The sequence below is a fragment of the Felis catus genome, chromosome F1 (assembly GCF_018350175.1).
Source record: "Felis catus isolate Fca126 chromosome F1, F.catus_Fca126_mat1.0, whole genome shotgun sequence".
Lineage (NCBI taxonomy): Eukaryota > Metazoa > Chordata > Mammalia > Carnivora > Felidae > Felis > Felis catus.
Window position 1 is genome coordinate 65838457 of NC_058384.1, and position 24309 is coordinate 65862765.

Consider the following 24309-nt stretch of genomic DNA (forward strand, 5'->3'; position numbering starts at 1 on the left):
CAGACATCAAAAAAGGACTGAGCTTGGAGGAAGAGATTATTCATTGTATCTTTAATATCTTGACACACAGCTGCTTCTCAGGGGTTTTGGAACCAGTCTCAGAGGATATGGAACCGCACAAATAGTACAGGTTGAGTAAGAGGTGAAGGAATGAACTGACGTATTGGGTCTGGGGGAAATCCACTGAAAACTTCTTGCATTTTGAGTATTTACCGCCATTGCCACAACACTTCCTGGTTCATGATGGCTGGCGAGGCTTGTCCTCTGGTCTGTAGGAAAAACCTGTAGTGAAGTTTTACCAGTCACTTATTCAGCAGCAGAATCAGCACTCGATTCCTGACCAGTGGTTTATTAGAAACCCACCAAAACACCCAGGACAGGGCCTGATCCAGATGTCAGGATTAACAGGCAAAACAGGTAGGAGTGTCACAAGATGAGGACACATGAAGAAAAGGGCAAGCAGGCAAGAAAATGAATAGACGAACATTTTCAAGAATTGAGGGAAAGGAAGACAGAAGTGAGGAAGAACATTGTAAGAAAGAGAGATATTAGCCCAGCGGCCCCAGGGGCCATGGCCACCTCCGTCAGAGGGAGCACCCAATCACAAAGGACAGAAATCCACCTTTGTGGGCTGAAACCATACAGGAAATGAATGGGCTGATGGAACCGGGGATCCCAGGGTTATTGGGGCTCCAGTCCCTTCTGCGGGTCTGTGCGTCTGCCTTCACTTTTGTGATGCTTTGGTTTTGTTGTTGCTACTGTTTTCTGCTTCACGGGAATAGGATGACAAATGAAAACTGTACCTTTGTACAGCGTGCAGCTTTCCAGCCACCCAGGGAGGAAGGCTGGGAGGCCCCACGGGCGACACGGGCCTTCGCCGGGTCCAACAGGTGCAGCACAGCCTGTGATGTGACAAGAACAAAGGTCCTCCTGATGAAAGTCTTCCAACAGCTTCTCCGAGAGGACGGCCTGAAGAACGTCGGGAGCCCAGTGCACACGGCATGCAGGGAGCTGCAGGTGACGCTCAGGTCCTGAGCTGCCGAGCCTCGAGTGGCATGCAGCACTTTGAAGGAAAATGAAGAATTGGTCAAGGAAACCTGAATTCAAGCAAACCATGAAAGTGAATTGTTATGCTGCATTTATCACACATTAGAATACTTTTAATTGCGAGGCAAGAATTCTGTTTTCTTTAAAAACTGTAAAAGGAAATACACACTTGATGTTTGGTATATGTTTGGTACAAGGTAACATGATGCCACAATCACTCTTGGTAACACGGCCACCACCTCACACCCGGATCCTCTCCTTTCTCTTTCTTTTCTGTTTCTTGTGGCGAGAACACTTTGGATCTACCCTCTCGGAAAACTTCGTGTACAGAATTTCTCTGTCTTCTTGTATGTAGGTGTCATCCTCAGGCTTGCTTCCCTGATGCTGAAAAATGGGCTGAAGTTGTTTCAGGCTTCATGCCCCGACCTTATCATCCAAGACGATAGAGACCATCTCTTTCCTTGCCATCAACCGCAAGAATCGGAATGCCTGTGACCCGAGCCACCTGGAGCCAGTGTCTGGCCCCAAACCATGGCACTGGGGAAGGACAAGTGGCTTCTGTCTGGTGATTGGCCAGAACTGGATGGAACCTGTCCATGTTTCATCCCGTCGGATTGTCAAGGAGGCTTTCTCCTGAGGGACTCAGGGTGATCAGAGCCCAGGGCTACACACGAGGCTGGAATCAACCAACCCAAACCCACAAGGTGGCCATGAGGTAGACTAGACCCTAGAGAAGCAGCCAGTGGGTCTCATCTAGGGGAGAAATTTGGGGAAGTGCCATGATTTGCTCTCTCCCTCCCAATATTTTTCACCTTTGCCACCTCTCCCATCTCAACATTATCTCCCAGAAATATCCACATGTGCAGCAGTGGGAACCTGCATTTGTTCCCTCTGGATGTTCTCCTGCCCTGAGCCTCTCCTCTCTGACCCTGAACAGATTAGAACTAAGTCTCTTTCGCCATTGAACACAAAGAGCTTCCTGTACTAAGAAACTATTTAGAAACAACAATTAAAACCTTAAAAAATTGGGGCGCCTGGGTGGCGCAGTCAGTTAAGCGTCCGACTTCAGCCAGGTCACGATCTCGCGGTCCGTGAGTTCGAGCCCCGCGTCGGGCTCTGGGCTGATGGCTCGGAGCCTGGAGCCTGTTTCCGATTCTGTGTCTCCCTCTCTCTCTGCCCCTCCGCCATTCATGCTCTGTCTCTCTCTGTCCCAAAAATAAATAAACGTTGAAATAAATAAATAAATAAATAAACAAAACCTTAAAAAAATCAAGAAAACAAAATTTTCAAACCCCAAAAGCTATAATAACCTTTTCCTCCCCACTACCTTCCACTCCAAATGTCTCTGCTGCATGGGCAGGGCTTGAGAAAGGTTTATTGAGTAAATTAATGAAATCTACAGTAACTGAAGTCTGTCCATGGATGTTTCCACTGCCTTTGGGGTCATAAGTCACAAAGAGTCCATGTTCATTATTCACGGAGTCTGTCTGTGCAGATTGGTCTTCCTACTGGCATTGATTGGTAACCCCAGACACATGTGCTCATTGATGTTCATGGACACATAGAGTGGCCGACATGTGTCACACACCCCACATGTTCCCCGGTGAGGATGAACCAGGTACCGCTCTGCCTTCCTGTGTGAATTCCCACACTGCAAACACGTGTCCTATTCATGATCCATTTGCCACACTTTCCGCATTTACATGCTCTTTCTTGGTGATTTTGTATTTAAAATGACCCTGAAGCCCAGAGCTACAAGGAGCATGGGTGGTCCTAAGCACAGAAGGCGGGATGTGCCTCACAGACAAAAACACCTGTGCGGGTAAGGCTCGCTCAGGTTCACAAGGCAGAGTTGTGGGCCATGAGGTCAGTGGTAATGAATCAATAATACAATAAATTCAGGAAAAGGAACAGAAAATTTGTGATGGCCATGTGGAGCCACTCTAGAAAGTACTAAAGTCACATCTAGGATGCTATGATGACACCACAGAAAAGGGGAAAGGAAACTATATTCATGGATTCATGAGATGATGACCATTTCTTGTTTGTTTCTAAAGCATCATGGGCAGCACAGCTTTGGGGCTGAAAGCCAAAGACCGTGGATATCACAGGACCCATGCAGGGGAATATTACAAACTTTTGAGCTGGTATTTCCGTATAGGGAAATAGAACATGCAATCAATTATTTGGAGACACACATATATATACGAATAAGCTCTATTTAAACACAAACACACAGGAAACAAAGCTGTGTATTCATCAGTGGGCAAGTGTTGCAGGCAGAGGCTCCCATGATCCCAACCCCCTATTAACTCCAGGAGCAACGGCTCACTGTGGCTGACTCCGTGTCCTCAGGGACTGTGACACAGCAGCCACGAATGTGAGGATGCTCTGTATGCCCTCTCCCTGCCAGACTCCCATTCATTCCTGAGGACAACACTCTTACTGGCTTTTCTGGACCCACTCGTTTCCCTCCAGGGACGCGCTCCCACTGCTACCTCTCAGGCACCACATTTATGCACCTGTGAATCCCCTGCTGGTTTTGCTAAAATGCAAATCGTGATGCAGGGAACCTCAGCTGAGGCCAAGCCCCTATATTGCCAATAAGCCCCAGGGTGACATCTCTGCTGCTGTCCTGAGGGCCTCAAACAGCCAGGACCTGCATGTGCCCTCCTCCTTTCATCCACAACAAGTCGACTCCAACAGGTGTCTGTGTTTAAATAATAGAAATATCCAGACAATACTCTCCTCAGAGGCTCAGAGACGTTACCAAGGAACCATAACAGTATCAAGTCTCCAGGCAAAGTGAAAAGACTTTTAACAAGAAGAACATCAAACGTCTCAACTACTACAAACACCACAGGAGGCGAAAGAAAAAACTACGAAATTGGCATCAATTCAACACAGACTTTTATTGAGGACATATTCCAGACAGGTGAGACTCCTTGCCAAGGATACAAATATTAGAAAGACATGGACTTTACTCTCAAGAGGCCTAAGAATTAGGATGGAAAAGGGACCCAACTGGGGACAATAAGGGATGGGAAGTGAGTCATACGTTTGCCAAAGAGAAACTATGGACGTTGGAAATTCTCAGCAGGCAGAGACTGTTTCCCCTTGAAAATCAGGGAGGGCTCCCTGGAGGAAGTGGCATCTGATGCCTGTGACCCAGGGAGGTTCTCAGGCTTCATTTTACTTGGAGAAAATGTAGAATTTAACTCCAAGAATCAGGTGAGAACAACAAAGCCCGCTAAATTATTCTTGGCCGATATTGACAACTGATCATCGAGCAGAAAGGAAAGACAAAAGTTGCACACAGAGACTTGCAAATCCATCACCACTGAGCTGGGTTTAGGTAAGTGCTGGAACCGGGGCTGCAGGGATCTCACTCCAAAGGAAGGCCAGTGCACTGAGGTCTCCAGTGTGATTTCCTGGGAGGAACAGATTGGAAATGCTCTGCAGCAGGTGGAGGTGAGGACTTCAGGGGAAGGGGCATGGAATTACACAGTTGGGAAAGAGCAGGAAGGTGGTTCCAGACTTACCAGCGCTTCCAGAGCCAGAACGCAAGACCTGCCAGAAGCACCAGGGGCACGACCACCGCCAGGAAGACCAAGCCCACGGGGCGGTGCTGCTCTGTGGGTTCGGTGCACAGAGGGTGTCAATTCCCATCCACCCCGGGTTGACCTGCACCTACCTGGTCCTTTTTCCTCCCATCACCCTCTGCCTTACCAACCACCCTTCCTCTTTCTCCTCTCCCATCCCTGCTCACAGATGGACCCTTCAGCCAACCCTCTGCTTCCTGCTACATCTACAGGACCCTCGCACCCAGCTCTCCGTTTCTTAGGTCACTAAATTTTAGTCCTTTATGATCTGGAGTCCCTAGAATCCCAACTTTGTATCTGTCTCTCCTGCACTGCTGGAGGACCACCCTTTCCCAGCTGGGCACCAGCCCTTTTCTCACCCCAGTAGAGGACAATATCCTGGCCTCCTAGACTGCTGTGTCTCACTCGGCAAGACAGGCCGGCTGCCTCCCTGGCTTCCACGTCCAAGGATGTCTGAAGATACCATGTCCCGTCAGCATGGGGCAAGACCTCGCCTCGTCGGCTGCCCTGGTGCTCCTGCTCACCCTGCATCCACGTCACCCACACTGGCTTTGGGTAGAAGCCAGAGACGTGGCACACGAGGAGCAGACGGCCAGGCCCCGGACTGGGGCCAGTGGACAGCCAGGCCTCGGGCCTCACTGCAGAGACAGGACAGGAATTCTCAGACTGAGAGGGAAGATCTTCACGCTCCACCTCTAGAAACCTGTCAGCATCATTCCCTCTCCCTCTTGGCCCCCTCTTACCCTGAAGCTGAGAAATGGTGTGAATTTATGAGTGCAAAATAGAGAATGCTTGGAGGTTGGGAGCAGGACTGACCTTGTCGCTTGAGATATGCCTTTCCTGCATCAAGAAGACCCAAGAGGAACTGAGGGCAGGTATCACTGAGAAGTGTGTGTATAATTTCATTGATCACATAGAACCGATTGAATAGTGTGCAGACTTCTTCGGTCCTTCTGCCTCCCTTTGGAGATGGCCACCATGACGTGTTCTGGAAGCTCATGAGATCTGATCCTTGATATCCAATATGCACAAATCCTACTGATACTTCTCCAAGGTGCAGCTCACAGCCTCCTTCCAGCTGGACCTGAAACGGATCTGGAAAGAGAGGTTTGAGATACAGGAATAGAGAAGGGAAAGTGTTGACATGAGGTGAGTGGAAGCCATGGACGGAAGAAGAAGTTGAGGGTATTGGAAGGAATCAAGCAAAGTGTGCTTTGAGTGAAGGCTCAGAGAGAGGGGAAGTGGTGGTCACTGGAGGCAGAGCAGGTGAATGACTGCAGAAGAAACAAATGTTGAAGGAGTGACTGGAAGGGTGTGGGCAGAGAACGGGGAAGGCCTCCACTGGAGAGCTTGGATAAAATCATCTAGAGTGAGAAGACAGAAGTGGATACAGGGAACACATAGACAGAGGTCATTGAGGGGACTGAACAGGGAGAAAAGCACATTTCAAGGATCCGTCACAGAGTGAGGGAGAGGAGGATGTCTGGCTGCAGGCCAAGGAATGGGGTGGTCACTGCAGACACTACTGGAGGCCTCAGAGCACAGCCTGAGGTCAACGAGAGGAGGGGAAGGAGCAGAAGACATAAGGCTTTTCGAGAATCAGCGTCTGGATTCTGCCACCTGAACAGACAGGTGTGATTCAGTTTTACGATGGGGAATCGAGAGGTTCAGCAGCCAGTGGAGTCTCTTTCCTGGAGGAAGAAGGAACTCATGGCAACACACACACCGGCCACCTCCATCCCACCTGCCCTGAGGGACCTGAACTCACATTCAAGCTGCCATTGACTGACATGGTCCTGAAATACCTGAAGAAATCTAATGGAGTACGAATGGAATAACTTTTCCAGTTCCATGAACTTCTCGTTGCTGAAGTTGCCCCTGGACCAAGGCCGCAGGAAAATGAAAGCTCCGGTCTTGCTGTCCCAGCCATGAGTCTGCAGCTGTCCCAGCCAAGCTGAACCCTGATTTTGTGTCCGGGCACGGTTGTAAAAAGAGGCGGTCAGGATGATTCGAAAAGTGATCGGCTCCTGGAAGTCTGTGCCAGAAGAACAGATAGACTGAGGAAGAGGAGGGCAGAGGGAAGGAGAGAGAATCAGCAAAAGGGGCCAGGGAGGGGCACCGAAATCTGGAGGACAGGGAGCCGTAGTTCCCTCTGGAGACACGTGCTGCCCCAGAGCCCCGAGCTTGGCACCCACCATTCAGAAGAGCACAAGGCCCTGGGGTCAGGGAGGCTCAGGGAGGAACCAGGTGGACATGCCTCACTCCCCAGGGATGTGCTGGGGAACCCACACCATGTGTGCACACACGCACAGACACCAATGCACACACGTACACACACACTCAGAGTTACACGTGATATGCACGCACATAGACACAGACGGAGACACAGACATACAGACACCCACCCACACACGTGCACACACGGCAGAAACACACAGAGATACACACACAAGCACCTATACACACATACTCATACACATATACACACATGCACACATGTACACAACATATGTGCACACATGACACACATCACACAAATGTAGACAAACACTCTTGCACCGACCAGGCAGGGCCACATCCTCACCATCGTCACTGTCACCACCTGGGACGAGAACCGTGAGCAAGACCAGTTGCAACAACAGCATCTTATGTGCAGATGTTCTTTCTTTCTCTCGGAAAGTGGGTCTTTGGCGTCTGTTCTCACAAACCTCCCCACACGCAGCTCCTCTCTTTTGACTTCCTTCTCAACACACACGCCTTCCCTGAGTCTCCCCGACAATGCAAATGGGCTCCGCCCTCAACCCTGGACACCTACTCAGACTCTCACTTCCCCTCCGGGTCTGACCCTCCTCTCGGCTTCCAGCTTCCCCCTGTCACCAGCCTCCGTTGTGCTCCCTGAGGCCCTGATTCAGGCCCTGTTCAGGCTGGGGAACAAGTCTCGTGTGGCATGGAAAAGTGACCCTAACTCTCGTGCCTTTTCTCCTCATCCAGACAGTAACCCATGAAGACACACGGCTCCCCAGCACGCAGCCCCGGCCCCTGCTGTCACCTTCTCATGACCTTGGGACACCCCACAAGGGCTTCCGTCCATGTCTCACCCCCACCCCAACCCATTCCCACCTATGCCTTCTCACTGTCTGCATTAAAATTCAAAATCAACCCAATAAATTTGAAGGTCACCTTCTTTTAATTGAGGAAAAGGGTCTAATCATGCAGATGACTTCCTCTCTTGGGGGATGGAGAGGGTCCATGTGAGAGAGGACCTCACTGTGATGAACAGAGAATTCCTCACTGACGGGGGAAGACTTACATTTCTGGGGGAGGTTGGACTGCACTTAGGTTAGGGTAAACAAGGTTTGGGGAGTTGGCCTGCCCAAGGCCCCATTTTGAGTCCATGGGTTTCTTTTAACACTTACTCTATTTCCAAATTTCGCCATGATTGCCTGTGTAACAGTATCAACAACCACCAGTTCACCATTATTTTTAGGGGAGAATCAGTTGCCATCAGAGAGACCACAGGGTATTGAAACATCTGAAGAATACCCCCTCAGTCGGACTTGCATTAATATATATTCACTCACCAAACCGTCACTTAACAGCTTCCTGGATCCAAGCACCTCGCTACATGCATGACAATACAGTGTTCACAATGGAACCACTATTCAAGGAGCTTTTAGTCTACTTGGGAAGAAAATCATGTCAACCAAGAACTAACCATTTTGGTGTGCTGAGTTTTCTCTTAACGTGCAGACTCTAGACTCTAACAAACCTGCCTGAAACAATATTTACTAAAGTGGTGACCTTTACAGGTGTTTGCCCTCTCAGAATCTTGACTCAGTTGTTGGCTCAAGTGTTTCTAATCCCCTGGAACCGGATCCCAAATCCAACAGGGCCTGGCAAGTGGTAGGTGCTCGATGATTAACTCTGAGTGATTGAATAATTCAGTTCAGGCATCAAATTATTCTTAAAGGTTATGGATTTCTTTGGCATAAAAATGTTTTTCGTATCCAAAAGTATTAGTTGTAATCCTACTTGATGAAATCTGAATCTACACAGTTATCTTTTGGAGTCAAGCATATGCTAATAACCATGAAGTTCACACCGAGGGTCCTACGGCTAATCTACAACAAGAAATCATGGGAATTTATAGTGTGTGGACTTAATAGAGTGTTCTGGAATCATGTATCCAGATTCCTTTCCTACTATTCCTGCTAGAATGTTCCATGCTTGTCTTATCATGAGTTGGCCGTGCTGGACATGCTGACCTTCTACTTCCGTGGTGTTCTTAAGTGTTTAAAAGCCCTTAAGTATTTGTGCTTTATGTCATCTGGATAATGTGTTTGGGCTATTTGTCTTGTTATTTCTTGGATGACCAGTAAACTGAAATAAACTCAGGCTGTTGAGAAAGAGATAATATTTTTGGCAAGTTCAGACTGGAACATAGAAAATTGGAAAGAGCTCACTCCCACACATAAGATTTTGAAAAGCTGGATCGCCCAAATCACTTCTCTGGAATCCATCAAAGTTGAAGGGTGAGAGCAAGTTGTCAACCCAAAATCTAGGGAAATACAGACTCCTCCAAGAAAATCAGGGATTCAGATGCCAGAGGCTTTATAAACCAGAATGAATAATTCAGCTACAATTGTTAACAAATGACTGAAGGCTCATTGAGGACTGGGAGGCCCTGAGAGTCACAGACTTAGCAAATTTGATATGTCTCTAGGCTTTTGCCCATTGGCCTCCCAGGGTTCTGACAAACTGAAGTCCAGGATTCAGACCAGAGAACTGCTTTCTGGTGGTACAAGCCTGGGGTCTGACAGCAGGTCCCTCCTGAGAAGGGCGGGAAGGCCACCATCCCCCACACAGAAAGGAGCCTTCACTGGGTGTGGGAAGGGCAGGGAGCCCCACTACCTCAGGGCACAGTGAGCCACTCTGCAGCTAGGGCGAGGGGCAGTGGGGGAAGGGACAGGAACACACCTTGTCCCAGACTAAGAGGCTCCATCTTCTGAGCAAAGGGGGAACTCTCGGAAGGCCCAGTCCCCAAACTGAAACACAAAGCACCTGGCTGAGGATGGGACTGGACCAGAGCAGAGGTAGCGTCCCCCTCTCTGTCTGAAGCAGACCGGCCAGCAGGGAACCAAGGGCAGCTCCTGCTGGTGGGGGTTCAAGACGATGAAGATACATGCCCTTGAGCCACATCCTGTTAGAAAAAGAAAATCGCAGACCCAAAATGATGTCATCAGCTGAGTTCCCTCCCTGGGACTTCATACCCAATTGAACAAACTACAACCACCCAGAAATGTAGCCTTACCCAGTCATCACCAGCAAATTTTTCTTTCCACAGAGCAATGAGTCTGTCACCTGGTTTCTCTCCAGCCCCCAAAGACAGATGAGGTCATATGCATGATAAGAGCCCTTACTCTTCCCCCAAGAAAGAGGCCTGATTCCTGGAACAATCCTTCACATTTGCTGCTATCTCCCCAGCCCCACCCTCCCTCTGTAAAAAACCTTCCATTTGTACAACTTCTCTAAGTGCCTACCTGAGGGCCACATGGAGTGATGTGTGATTCATGGATCATTTAATAAAGCAATTATTGCTGAAATCTGTGAGGTTAAATTTTCTTATTTACCAATTCTAAAGTTTGCTCTGGATGATTAAATGTACATAGCAAAAAAAAAAAGCTTGGAGGACAAGATTATTCGTTATGTCTTAAACACCTGTACACACAGCTGCCTCTCATACATTTTAGAACCAGTCTTAGAGAACATGTTTCCCATACAAACAGGAAAAGCTAAGTCATGAATGAATGAATGAATGAATGAATGAATGAATAATAGAATGTGCGTATGAATGAATGAATGAATGAATAACAGAATGTACCTATGAATGAATGAATGAATGAATAACAGAATGTACATATGAATGAATGAATGAATGAATGAATGAATGAATGAATACATGTATTGTGTTGGGAAGAAATCCATGGAAAATTTCTCGCATTTTGAGTATCTAATGCCATTGCCACGACAGCTCCTGGTTCATGAAGGCTGGTGCACCTTACCCTTCCATCTCTAGGAAAACCCTGGAGAAAATTTTTACCACTTATCCAGCAGCTGAAGCAGCACTCGATTCCTGATCAGCGGTTTGTTAGAAACCCACGAAAACACCCAGGATAGGGATTGATCCAGATGTCAGTGTCAATAAGACGGGGTAAAGTGGGACAGGTGAGGACACGTGAAGAAAAAGGCAAGCAGGCAAGAAAAGGAATAGAGGAATATTTTCAAGAATTGAAGGCAAGGAAGAGAAGAGTGAGGAAGAACACCGCAAGGAAGAGAGATATTATCCCAGCATCCCCAGGGGCCACGTCCACGTCCATCAGAGGGAGCACCCAATCACAAAGGACAGAAATCCACCTTTGTGGGCTGAAACCATACAGGAAATGAATGGGCTGATGGAACCGGGGATCCCAGGGTTATTGGGGCTCCAGTCCCTTCTGCGGGTCTGTGCGTCTGCCTTCACTTTTGTGATGCTTTGGTTTTGTTGTTGCTACTGTTTTCTGCTTCACGGGAATAGGATGACAAATGAAAACTGTACCTTTGTACAGAGTGCAGTTTTCTAGCCCCTGAGGAAGGATGGCTGGGAGGCCCCACGGGTCACATGGGCCTTCGCCAGCTCTGGCAGGTGCAGCACAGCCTGTGATGTGACAAGAACAAAGGTCCTCCTGATGAAAGTCTTCCAACAGCTTCTCCGAGAGGACGGCCTGAAGAACGTCGGGAGCCCAGTGCACACAGTATTCAGGGAGCTGCAGGTGACGCTCAGGTCCTGAGCTGCCGAGCCTCGAGTGGCATGCAGCACTTTGAAGGAAAATGAAGAATTGGCCAAGGAAACCTGAATTCGAGCAAACCGTGAAAATTAACATTTTATGTAGCTTTCATCCCACATTTGAATACTTTTAATTGCTGGGCAATAAACTCTGTTTTCTCCAAAAAAAACCATAAAACGAAGTACACACTTGATGTACAGGGTGACATGATGCCCACGACCACACTACCCCACCACCTCACATCTGGGTCCTCTCCTTTCTCTTTCTTTTCTCTTCTTCTCATTCTTGTGGTGAGAACACGTTGGATCCAACCTCTTGGAAAACTTCACATGTACAATTTCTCTGCCTTCTTGAATGCAGGTGTCATCCTCAGGCTTGCTGTTCTGCTGCTGAAAAATGGATTGTAGTTGTTTACGCTTCATACCCCGACCTTATCATCTGGGACAAGAAAGATCATCTCATTCTCTGACATTGACCACAGGAATCAGAATGCCTGTGACCTGAGCCACCTGGAGCAGGTGTTGGCCCTGAGCCATCACTCTGGGCAAGGACAAGTGACAGCTGTCTGATGATTGTCATGAACTGGAGATTACCTGTCCATCCTTTGTCCTGTCACATTGTCAAAGATGCTTTCTCCTGAGGAAGTCAGGCTGATTAGAACCCAGGGCTACACACGAGGGTGGAGTCAACCAACCGAAAACCACAAGGTGGCCATGAGAGCATGACAGGTGGACTGGACCCAACAGAAGCAGGCAAATAATCCAATGTAGGGGAGAAGTTTGGTGAAGTGCCATGATTTGCTCTCCCCCTCCCAATATTTTTCACCTTTTCCATCCCTTCTATCTCAACGTTATTTTCCAGAAATGTCCACGTGTGCAAACATCTGAACTACTACAAACCTGTCAGGAGGCAAAAGAAAAAGACAAACCTATGAAACTGACATAAATTCAACACAGGTATTTATTGAGGACATATTCCATGCAGTGGGGCTCCTTGCCAAGGATACAAATATTAAAAAGACATGGACCTCATCTCTAAAGTCCTAAGAATTAGAAGGGAAAGGACCCTAACTGTTGGCAACAAGGGCTGGGGGTCAGGAATAGATTTGCCAAGTGCAGGAAAATGCGGTGCTAATTCTCACCAAGCAAAGACTGCTTCCAGTTATGAATAAGGGACGGCTCACTGGAGGAAGTGATGTCTGATGCCTGTGACGCATGGACGTTGCTGGGACTTCATTATACTCTGAGATAATTTTGAGATTTAAGTCCCAGAGTCAGGTCAGAACAACAAATCCCCCTAAATTACACTTAACTCATCTTGACAACTGATCACTGAGCAGAAAGGAAAGACAACAGTCACATAGAGACTTGCTGGTCCATCACCACTGAGCTGGGTTTAGGGACGTCCTGGTCCTGGGCTGCCGGGATCTCACTCCAAAGGGAGGCCAGTACACTGAGGTGTCTCGTGTGATTTCCTGGGAGGAACAGATTGGAAATCGTTCTGTAGCAGGGGGGAGGTGAGGAATGCAGGGGGAACGGCACTGGGACGAGGAGGGCTGAGGACAGACAGGAAAGTGGGGAGACACTTCGGAAAGTGCAGAAAGGTGGCTCCAGAGACTTACCGGCGCTTCCAGAGCCAGGAGGCAAGACCTGCCAGAAGCACCAGGGGCACGACCACCGCCAGGAAGACCAAGCCCACGGGGCGGTGCTGCTCTGTGGGTTTGGTGCACAGAGGGTGTCAATTCCCATCCACCCCGGGCTGACCTGCACCTACCTGGTCCTTTTTGCTCCCGTCACCCTCTGCCTCACCAACCACCCTTCCTCCTTCTCGTTTCCTATCCCTGCTCAGAGATGGACCGTTCACCCAATCTCTGCTTCCTCCCACATCTACAGGACCCTCACACACAGCTCACCACTTCCTGGGTTACTAAATATATGCACTTTTTAGTCTGGAATCCTAGAATCCCAAGTTTCTCTTCAGGCTCTCTGGCTCTGAGGACCTGCCACCGTCTTTCCCAGAGGGGATCCCGCCCTTTCTCACCCCAGTAGATGACCATATCCCGGCCTTCTAGACTGCTGTGTCTCACTCGGCAAGACAGGCCAGCTGCCTCTCTGGCTTCCACGTCCAAGGACGTCTGAAGATACCATGTCCCGTCAGCATGGGGCAAGACCTCGCCTCGTCGGGTGCCCTGGTGCTCCTGCTCACCCCGCATCCACGTCACCCACACTGGCTTTGGGTAGAAGCCAGAGACGTGGCACACGAGGAGCAGATGGTCAGGCCCCAGACTTGGGCCAGGGGACAGCCAGGCCTCTGGCCTCACTGCAGAGACAGGACAGGTATTCTCAGACTGAGAAGGTAAATCTTCACATCGCTTTAGATACACACGTCTTTCCACCTCTAGAAACCTGTCAACATCACCCCTCTCCCTCTTGGCCCCTTTTCACTCTGAATTTGAGGAAATGTTGCAAATTTATGAGTGCAAAATAGAGAATGCTTGGAGGGAGGGAGCAGGACTGACCTTGCCGCTGGAGATCTGCCTTCCCTGCGTCTAGAAGACCCAAGAGGAAACGGGGGCAGATGTCAATAATATGTGCTCGTATTCTTAAGTTGACCACATGGTACTGATTGAATAGTTTGGAGACCTGCTGAGCCCTCCTTCCTCCTTTCGGAGATGGCCACCATGACGTGTTCTGGAAGCTCACGAGATCTGATCCTTCATATGCAATCTTCATGAAGCCTACTGATGGCTCCCCAACATGTAGCCCACAGCCTTTTGCCACCTGTACCTGAAAGGGATCTGGGAACAGAGGCTGTGTGTTATAGGAAAGGGGGAGAGAAAGAAATGAAATGAGGTGAATATAAGTGAAAGGCAAAGAAAGCAGAGGGAGATATTGAGTGTGTTGGAAAGAATGGAGCAAAGTTTGGTTTAGGTGGAGGCTCAGAAAATGGGTGGTCACTGGAGGCAGAGGAAGAGGTGAGTGACTGAGGAAGGCACAAATGTGGGAGAAGATACTGGAAGGGTGTGGCAGAGAACAGGGAAGGTCTCCAATGGAGAGCTGGGATAAAATCATCTAGGGTGAGGGAAGAGCAGTGGGTACAGGAAACACATAGATTCACTGAGCGATCTGGATTGGGTGAAAAGCACATTTCAAGGATGAGTCACAGAGTGAGGGAGAGGTGGGTACCTGGCTGGAGGCCAGGAAATGGGGTGGTCATGGGAGATACCAATAGAGACATGACAGCACAGCCTGTGGTTAATGAGAGGATGGGAAATAGCAGAAGACATGAAGGTTTTCAAGAATCGGGGTCTAGGTTCTGCCCCCTAAACACATGTGGAATTCAGTTTTATGATGGGGAGAGACATGAAGTTCAGAAGCCAGGGGACGCTCCTTCCTAGAGGAAGAAGGAACTCAAGGAGATGCATACGCCTGCCACCTCCATCCCATCTGCCCTGATGGATCCAAACTCACATTCAAGTTGCCATTGACGAACATGGTTCTGAAATATCAAAGGAAAAATCATGGAGAATGTCTGTAATGTCCTTTCCTCTTCCCTCAGCTCCTTCTCGCTGAAGTTGCCCTTGGACCAAGGCCGCTTGTACATGAAAGTGCCCGTCTTGCTGTCCCAGCCATGAGTCTGCAGCCCATCCAGCCAAGCAGAGCCCAGATTTTGTGTCCACGAATGGTTGTAAAAGGATGCTGTCAAGATGGTTCGAAAAGTGATTGGCTCCTGGAAGTCTGTACAAGAAGAACAGATAGACTGAGGAAGAGGAGGGCATTGGGAAGGAGAGAGAATGCAGAAAAAGGTCTCAGGGAGGGGCATCAAAATCTGGAGGAAAGGGAGCTGTAGTTCCCTCTGGAGACACGTGCTGCCCCAGAGCCCAGAGCTTCATACCCATGGTCCAGAAGAGTACAAGGCCCTGGGGTCAAGGATGCTCAGGAAGGAACTAGGCTGACATCCCACACTCCCCAGGTATGTGCTGGGGAACCCACACCCTGCATGCCCATATGCACAGACACAAATGCACGTATGTACACACACAAATACTCAGAATTATGCACACACGCATACAAAAACACAGATGTACAGACACACACATGTGCACACATGCAAACACAGAGAGACGCACACAGGCACTATCCACACATAGCCACATATATTTACACATACAGAACACAAGCACATGCACACCAATGCACACATGTGTGTGCGCACACATACAAGCACACACACAGACACACGCACACACACGTGCCCCCACAAGGCAGGCCCAGAGCCCTCACCGTCGTCACTGTCACCACCTGGGACAAGAACCGTGAGCAAGACCAGTTGCAACAACAGCATCTTATGTGCAGATGTTCTTTCTTTCTCTCGGAAAGTGGGTCTTTGGCGTCTGTTCTCACAAACCTCCCCACACGCAGCCCCTCTCTTCTGACTTCCTTCTCAACACACACACCTTCCCTGAGTCTCCGCCCTCAACCCTGGACACCTACTCAGACTTTCACTTCCCCTCTGGGTCTGACCCTCCTCTCTGGCTTCCAGGTTCTCCCTGTCACCTGCCTCCATCCTGCTCCCTGAGGCACTAATTCAAGTGCTGGGGAGCAAGTCTTGCATGGCATGGAAAAGGGACCCTGCCACTCGTGCCTTTTCTCGTCATCCAGACAGTAACCCATGAAAACACACAGTCCCCAGCACCCAGCCCTGGAGTCTGCTGTCACCCTGTCTCTCCAGTCCTTGGGACACTGCCCAAGAACTTCCTTCGTGTCTCACCCCCAACCCAGCTGATTAGTGTTAGTGGTCTTCTGTTTGGTTGGGTTTTTTTTTAATTCCAGTATAGTTAACATACAGAGTTATATTAGTTTTAGGTGTACAATAGAGTGATTCAGCACCTCTACACCTTACTCAGTGCTCATCAATATAAGGGTAATCCTAATCTCCTTCACCTACTTCACCCACCTGCCACCACATCCTCCTTGGTAACCAGCAGTGTGTTCTCTATAGTTCAGGGTCCAGTTCTTTTTGTTCTTATCTCTTTTTTTGTTGTTTCTTTCTCTTGTTTCTTACATTCCACGTATAAGTGGAATCATATGCTATTTGTCTTTCTCTGACTGACTTATTTCACTTACCATCATATTTTCTAGATCTATCCATGCGGTTGCAAATGGAAGGATTTCGCTCCTTGTTACAGCTAGTGATATTCCACTGTATGTGTATACCACATCATATTTGTCCATTCATCTATCCACAGACACTAGGGCTGCTTCCATATCTTGGCTATTGTAAGTAATGCTGCAGTAAACATAAGGGTGCGTGTATGTTTTCAAATTGCTGTTTTTGTATTATTTGGGTACGTATACAGTAGTAGAATTAATGGATCATTTGGTAATTCTGCTTTGAGTTTTTTGAGGAACTTCAATACTGTTTTCCTTAGTGGCTGTACCAATTTGCACTCCCACCAGCAGGGTGCAACTTCCTTTTTCTCCACATCTTCCCCAACACTTGTTTCTTCTGTGTTTAAATTTAGCCACTCTGAATCAGGAGACTATAGATGCTGGAGAGGATGTGGAGAAACGGGAACCCTCTTGCACTGTTGGTGGGAATGCAAATTGGTGCAGCCACTCTGGAAAACAGTGCGGAGGTTCCTCAGAAAATTAAAAATAGACCTACCCTATGACCCAGCAATAGCACTGCTAGGAATTTACCTAAGGGATACAGGAGTACTGATGCACAGGGGCACTTGTACCCCAATGTTTATAGCAGCACTCTCAACAATAGCCAAATTATGGAAAGAGCCTAAATGTCCATCAACTGATGAATGGATAAAGAAATTCTGGTTTATATACACAATGGAGTACTACGTGGCAATGAGAAAGAATGAAATATGGCCCTTTGTAGCCACGTGGATGGAACTGGAGAGTGTGATGCTAAGTGAAATAAGCCATACAGAGAAAGACAGATACCATATGGTTTCACTCTTATGTGGATCCTGAGAAACTTAACAGAAACCCATGGGGGAGGGGAAGGAAAAAAAAAAGAGGTTAGAGTGGCAGAGAGCCAAAGCATAAGAGACTCTTAAAAACTGAGAACAAACTGAGGGTTGATGGGGGGTGGGAGGGAGGGGAGGGTGGGTGATGGGTATTGAGGAGGGTACCTTTTGGGATGAACCCTGGGTGTTGTATGGAAACCAATATGACAATAAACTTCATATATTGAAAAAATAAAAATTTTAATAAATAAATAAATAAATAAATAAATAAATAAATAAATTTAGCCACTCTGACTGGTGTGAGGTGATTTCTTGTTGTGGTTTTGCTTTGCATTTCCCTGACGATTAGTGATGTTGAGCATCTTTTCAGGGGTCTGTTGGCCATCTGGAAGTCCTCTTGGGAGAAATGTCTATTCATGTCTTCTGCCCATTTTTTAATTGGATGATTTGTCTTTTTGGTGTTTTGTTGTACAAGTTCTTTACATATTTTGGATACTAATCCTTTATCAGATATGTTATTTGGTAATATCTTCTCCCATTCCATAGGCTGCCTTTTAGTTTTGTTAATTGTTTCCTTCACTGTGCAGAAGCTTTTTATCTTGATGCAGTCTCAACAGCTTATCTTTTCCTTTTGTTTCCCTTGCCTCAGGAGACATATCTAGAAAAACGTTGCTGTGGCTGATGTCAGAGACATTACTGGGCATGCTCTTTTCTACGATGTATATGATTTCAAGTCTCACATTTAGGTCCTTAAGCTAGTTTAAGTTCATTTTCATGTATGGTGTAAGAAAGTGGTCTAGTTTCTATCTTTTACATGTAGCTGTCCAGTTTTCCCAATACCGTTTGTTGAAGAGACTTTCTTTTTCCTATTGCAAATTCTTGCCTCCTTTGTCAAAGATTAATTGACCATAAGATCATTAATTTATTTCTGGGCTCTCTACTCTCTTCCATTCATCTATGTGTCTACTTTTGTGCCAATACCATACTGTTTTGATTACCATAGCTTTGTTGTATAACTTGAAATATGGAATTGTGATACTCCAGCTTTGTTTTTCTTTTTCCAGATTTCTTCAGCCATTTGGAGTCTTTTGTGGTTGCATACAAATTTTACATTGTTGGCTTTAGTTCTGTGAAAAATTCTATTGGGATTTAGAGCGGTATTGCACTAAATCTATAGATTGCTTTGAGTAGTACACACATGTTCACATATTTGTTCTTCCAGTCCATGTGCATGGAATGCCTTTCCATTTCTTTGTGTCTCATTCAAATGTTTTCATCAGTGTGTTATAGTTTTCAGAGCACAGGTCTTTCACCTCTTTGGTCGAGTGTATGCCTAGATATGTTATTATTTTTGGTGCAACTATAAATGGATGGTTTTCTTAATTTCTCTTTCTGCTGCCTCATTATTAGTGTATATAAATGCAAGGGATTTTTCTAAATTGAATCTGTATACTGTGACCATACTGAATTCATTTATTTTCTCTGGTAGTTTTGGAGGGATCTTCAGGATTTTTACATATAGTATTGTGTCATCTGCAAATACTGAATGGTTTTCTTCTTCTTGGTAAATCTGGATGTACTTTTTCTTGTCTGATTTCTGTGGCTGAGACTTCCAGTACTGTGTTGAATAAAAATGGTGATAGAGGATATCCTTGCCTTCTTCCTGAAGTGAAGGGAAATGGTCTCAATTTTCCACTACTAAGTATGATGTTTGCTGTGGGTTTTTTATATATGACCTTTATTGTGTCGAGCTGTGTTATATCTAACTCTATTTTGTTGAGGGACTTTATCATCAATGGATGTTGTACTGTGTCAAACAAATTTTCTGCACCTATTGAAATGATCATACAGTTTTTATCCTGTCTCTTGTTATGTCATATATAATACTGATTGATTTGTAAATATTGAGTGATACTGAATCTTGGGAATAAATTCCACATGATCGTTACAAATGAAATTTTTAATGTATTGTTGGATTCAATCTGTTACTATGATGTTGTGGATTTTTGTATCTTTATTCATCTGAAGTATTGGACTGCAGTTCTCTCTTTTATAGTGTTTTTATCTGCTTTTGGTATCAGGATAATTCTGGCTTCATAAAATGATTTTGAAGCTCTGCTTTCCACCCAATATTGTGGAATAGTTTGAGAAGAATAGGTATTATTTCTTCTTTAAATATCTGGTAGAATTCTCCTGTGAAGGTTTCTGGTCCTGGACTTTTGTTTGTTAGGAATTTTTTCCTCACTGATTCAATTTCATTGCTGATAAATGGTCTGCTCCAAGTTTCTATTTCATCTGACTTCATTTATGGGAGATTATGTGTTGTTAGGAATCTATCCATTTCTTGTAGGCTGTCCAATTTGATGGTGTATAATTTTTCATAATAGTCTCTTAAAACCCTTTTTACTTCTGTTGTGTCAGTTGCTATTTTTCCTCTTGAATTTCTGATTTTGTTTGAGTTCACTCTATTACTCGCTCCTTTTTTATGTACCTGGCAAAATGTTTATCAATTGTGTTGTTCTATTGAAAGAACCACCTCCTAGTTTCATTGATCTGTTCTTCTGTGTCCTTTTAAAAAATTTTCTATATAATTTAAATTGTTCTAATCTTTATTCTTTCCTTTCTTCTGCTGCTTAAGGGTTTTATTTCTTCTTCTTTTTCGAGCTCCTTTAGTTGTAAGGTTAGGTTGTTTCTAGAGATTTTTCTTGCTACTTTAGGTAGGCCTGTATTGCTATAAACCTTCCTCTTAAAACAGCCTTTGCTATATCCCAGAAATTTTGGACTATTGTGTTTTCATTTTCATTTGTCTCCATGAAATTTTATTTCCTCTTTGATTTCTTGGGCTGATCCATTAATTGCTTAGTGCCATGTTATTTACACTTCATGTATTTTATGCTTTTTCCAGATTTTTTTTTCTTGTGGTTAATTTCTAATTTCATAGTGTTGCTGTCAGAACAAGATGCTTGGTATGATTTTCATCTTCTTGAATTTATTGAGACTTGTTTCATTGTGTAATATATGGTCTGTTCTGGACGATGTTTCATGTGCACTTGAAGAGAATATGTATTCTGCTGTTTTAGGATGGAATGTTCTGAATATATCATTTAGACCTATCAGATTTGATGTATCATTCAAAGCCATTGTTCCTAGTTCATTTTCTCTTTGTGTTTGCCATTAACTGCTTTATGTATTTGGGTGCTTTCATGTAGGGGGCAGAAATATTCACAACTGCTGTATTTCTTGTTCCATTATTCGATTTATTAGTACATAGTGTTCATCTTTGTCTCTTGGTACAGTTTTTCCTTTAAACACTATTTTGGCTTCCATTTCACATTCATTTGCTGGATAAATGTTTCTCCATCCCTTCCTTTTCAATCTACATGTGTATTTAGGTCTGAAATGAGTCTTTTGTAGTCAGTATAGAGATATGACTTGTTTTTTCATCCATCTCATCACACTATGTCTTTTGATTACAGCATTTAATCTACTTATATTCAATGTATTTATTGTTAGGCATATGCTTACTCCCATTTTGTTACTTGTTTCATTGTTGTTTAGGTATTTTCTGGTCCTTTCTCCTCTTGGTCTCTTTTTTTTTTTGTGATTAGTTGTGTTCTTTAGTAATATACTTGGATTGTTTTCTCTTTATTTTTTGAGTACCTACTATTAATTTTTGATTTGTAGTTATCATTTAGGTTATATATATCATCTTCTGTATATAGCAGTCAATATTAACTTATTGGTCACTTAACTTTGAAATCATTCTTTATTCTCTCTCCCCACATTTTAGGGATATGGTGTCATATTTTACTTCCTTTATTTTGTGAGTCCTTTGACTCATTTTTATGTATATCCTTATTTTTACTACTTTTGTGCTTCCTTTCCTTTTGATCTTTCCTTTCCTTACTACTCACAGTTCCTTTCAGTATTTCTTGTATTGTGGATTAGTGGTCATGAATTCCCATAACTTTTGTTTGTCTGGGAAACTCATTAATTCTCCTTCAATTCAATTGCTGGGTATAGCATTCTTGTTTAGAGGTCTTTTTCTTTCTGCACTTTGAAGATATCATGGCACTCCCTTCTGGTCTGCCAAGTTTCTGATGAAAAATCAGCTGATAGCTTTATGGATTTCCTTTGTATGCAACTGTCTTCTTTTCTCTTGCTGGTTTTAAAATTCTCCCTTATCATGATTCTTTGTCATTTTCATTACTATGTCCTTTGGTGTGGACATAGTAATTTTGTAAGGTTCTGTCTGTGCTGTCTGATTCTTGATTTCTGTTTCCTTCAACAGATTTGGGAATTCTCCAGCTATTTGTTCTTCAAATAAATGTTTTGACCCTTTGCTCTCTTTTCTCCTTCTGTGATCCTGATAATGCAAATGTTACTATGCTTGCCTGGGCCTCTGAGTTCCATAAATCTAGTTTCATTCTGTATTATTTTTTCTGTCCCCTGCTCAGCTTGATTGCTTTCCATTTACCTTATCCTCCAAGTTGCTGATCCATTCTTCTGCTTCGTATGGTCTACTCTTCATTCCATCCATGTATTTTTAATTTCATCTCTTGAGTTTTTCCTCTCTGATTCTTTCTTTTTTTTATCTTCTCTCCCTTTATTGAGGGTCTCACTGATGCCCTCCATTATTTACTCAAATCAGATGGTTTCCTTATGGTTTCCTTACTTTAAATTCCCTATCAGGTGGGAGTTAAGTTGGCAGAGTACTAGGGGAGACTTTGCCTCATTGCTCAAACATAGGTAGATGAATATCAAAACATTTTGAGTACACAAGAAATGATCTGGGTACTGAGAGAGCAAAACTGAACAACAATAGCTCAAAAACAGCCACAATGTGGCAGGTAGGAGCTTTGGGGGAGAAAAGAACTGTGGACACTGAAAAGGGGAGGGAGCCCTGATCACAGAAAGAGCAAAGAGGAGAGGGAGAGAGAGAGAGAGAGAGAGAGAGAGAGAGAGTTGGAGGGAGAGAAAGGGTGGATGCACACAAAGGGTGTTTTTCATTAAGAAATTTTCACCAAAACCACTGTGTGGAAAAAGAAGACAGACTGACTACCACATTATTTATAAGCAATGAAACACAAAGACTGAATTTTTGGAGGTCAGAACAATCACCAGTGTCCTGTTTGGTGGGCTTAAATGTGCTCTGGTGGGGAATAAAGGTAGAGACCCAGAAGCTGGCAGCATGGTCTGAGGATCCCCTGGGTCACATGGGGAGAAACTGTTCCCCTGCTTGGAGTTCATTTGGGAGAGGTGGCATGGCCTGTAGGGGACAAAAGACCTGGAAGATGCCAATGTGCTGCTCTATTCACTGGCATAAAATAGAGATGGCAGCTTAGGGTAGCAAACCTTGGTGCCAGGTTTTGGCTGAGCATTACCATATACTCCAAAACCTTGCATTGTCAGGCAACTGATATCTGGGATGAACTGTCAAGCAGCAAAAAAGCAGCAAAACACTCTCCCAGAGGGTTAGAATGAATCTGAACCATGTGTATCTTTAATATTTGGAGTTTTGAAACAGCTCTTCATCTGAGATAAAACCTAGGAGTACTGAGCCACCTGGCAGGCAGACAGCTTGGATGCAGGCAGAGTGAAGGCAGGGATCTGGAAGAAGCTCGTGACCCAAGATGGGTGATTATTTGCTCTTCTGTGCGGGCTTGCCAAGGAGCGGCAGGCTTGAGCTTCCCTTTCTGGGGACGAGAGAGCAGATTAATGCCATTCCCACCCTCCCCCAGCATGATTGACCTCAGTGAGCAAAATAGCACCATCAAGTGGAGGTTGGAGCCTCTTACACCAAACCCCCTCCACTGCACCCTGCAGGTACATCTCCACTAGGGCAAGTCCTCCAGAGAATCAGCAAAACCGGTCCAATCCCAGAAGACCAGCACAAACTTGTCTCACATACCAAATCTACTGATCATAGAATGCTGCAAAGAACCAACTGGAGGAGGAGCCAAGATGGCAGAACAGCATGGAAGGTTTTTTGCATCTCACATCCATGAAATACAGCCAGATCAACACTAAACCATCCTGCACACCTAGAAAACTGATTTGAGGATCAACGCAACAATCTGCACCCTGCACCACAGAACTCATCAGGTTCACGGCGCGGAGAGGTGAACTGGGGGAGAGAGAAGCCGTGGAGGGCAGGGAGCTATTTTTGCTTGAGGAGAGAAGACGGAGATGGAGGGAGAGTTCGGGAAAAGCGCCCCACCAAAAGCAGCTGGAGGGAAAGTGGAAAAGTGGAAACAGTCGCAGGGACTGAACTAAAAAGGGAGAAAGGAGAAAGGAGAGGGTTTAAATTCCATTAACACTCTATAAACAGGGAGATCTCAGAGTCTGAAACTCTTCAGCTCAATACCTGGCAGTGCTCTGGTGGGAAGGGCAAATCTCCAGGAGCAGAGTGGGGCCTGGAAGGTTCTTGGGCCACATGGGGAGAAGTGGTTCCACTGCTGAAAGGACATTTGGTAGAGGTTGTGTGGCCACCCAGTCCCAGCAGACCCCAGAGAACAACCACATTCACTGGTGCTGGAACAAGGTCATTAAGGGTGAAGCCTGGTGCCAGATGTGTGTTGTGATTCTCCATAATCTCTGAAATGCTGCTGCTGTACGATCGTGTGAACTTTTTCTGGGGTGGGCTGGCGCCCAGCTGCAGTCTCTGGGCATCAACAGCAGCACCGTCCCACAAATGTTCCTGGGCATGGCCGGCACCCAGCCATTGCTTGGTGAGACCCTCCTGCAGACGATCTGGATGGGTCAAAGCTGCAGTCCCTCAGAAGTGAGGGGTGGGGAAACAGCCACATCTGAGATAAAACTCAGGAGAGAAGTGCCACCTGGTAAACTA

At 45.8% G+C, this 24309-nt stretch overlaps 2 protein-coding genes across 4 annotated transcripts in view; both read right to left on the reverse strand.

Annotated features, from left to right (window-relative positions):
• Positions 1 to 3940: 3940 nt before the first annotated feature.
• LOC105260178 (T-cell surface glycoprotein CD1a-like) overlaps positions 3941 to 24309 on the reverse strand; it is a 112993-nt gene continuing 92624 nt past the window's right edge. Inside the window, exons 1-6 of one of the 3 annotated variants that reach the window (XM_045048759.1) lie at positions 11245 to 12305; positions 6418 to 6684; positions 5466 to 5744; positions 5009 to 5287; positions 4590 to 4680; positions 3941 to 4478 (exon numbers count right to left, since the gene is read on the reverse strand). In XM_045048759.1, coding sequence (XP_044904694.1) covers positions 4433 to 4478; positions 4590 to 4680; positions 5009 to 5287; positions 5466 to 5744; positions 6418 to 6684; positions 11245 to 11569 — 1287 coding nt within the window. In that variant the 5' untranslated portion in view covers positions 11570 to 12305 and the 3' untranslated portion in view covers positions 3941 to 4432. Of the gene's footprint in view, positions 4479 to 4589; positions 4681 to 5008; positions 5288 to 5465; positions 5745 to 6417; positions 6685 to 7233; positions 7741 to 11244; positions 12306 to 24309 lie in introns of those variants that run through there. The other 2 variants (XM_023249721.2, XM_045048760.1) reach the window with 2 other exon arrangements.
• LOC101099272 (T-cell surface glycoprotein CD1a-like) lies at positions 12416 to 16156 on the reverse strand. Its single transcript, XM_019822350.3, has 6 exons — positions 15757 to 16156; positions 14944 to 15210; positions 13992 to 14270; positions 13514 to 13792; positions 13095 to 13185; positions 12416 to 12947 (listed from the first exon to the last, which is right to left on the reverse strand). The coding sequence occupies exons 1-6, from the start codon at positions 15815 to 15817 to the stop codon at positions 12902 to 12904; spliced, it is 1023 nt and encodes a 340-aa protein (XP_019677909.3). The 5' UTR covers positions 15818 to 16156; the 3' UTR covers positions 12416 to 12901.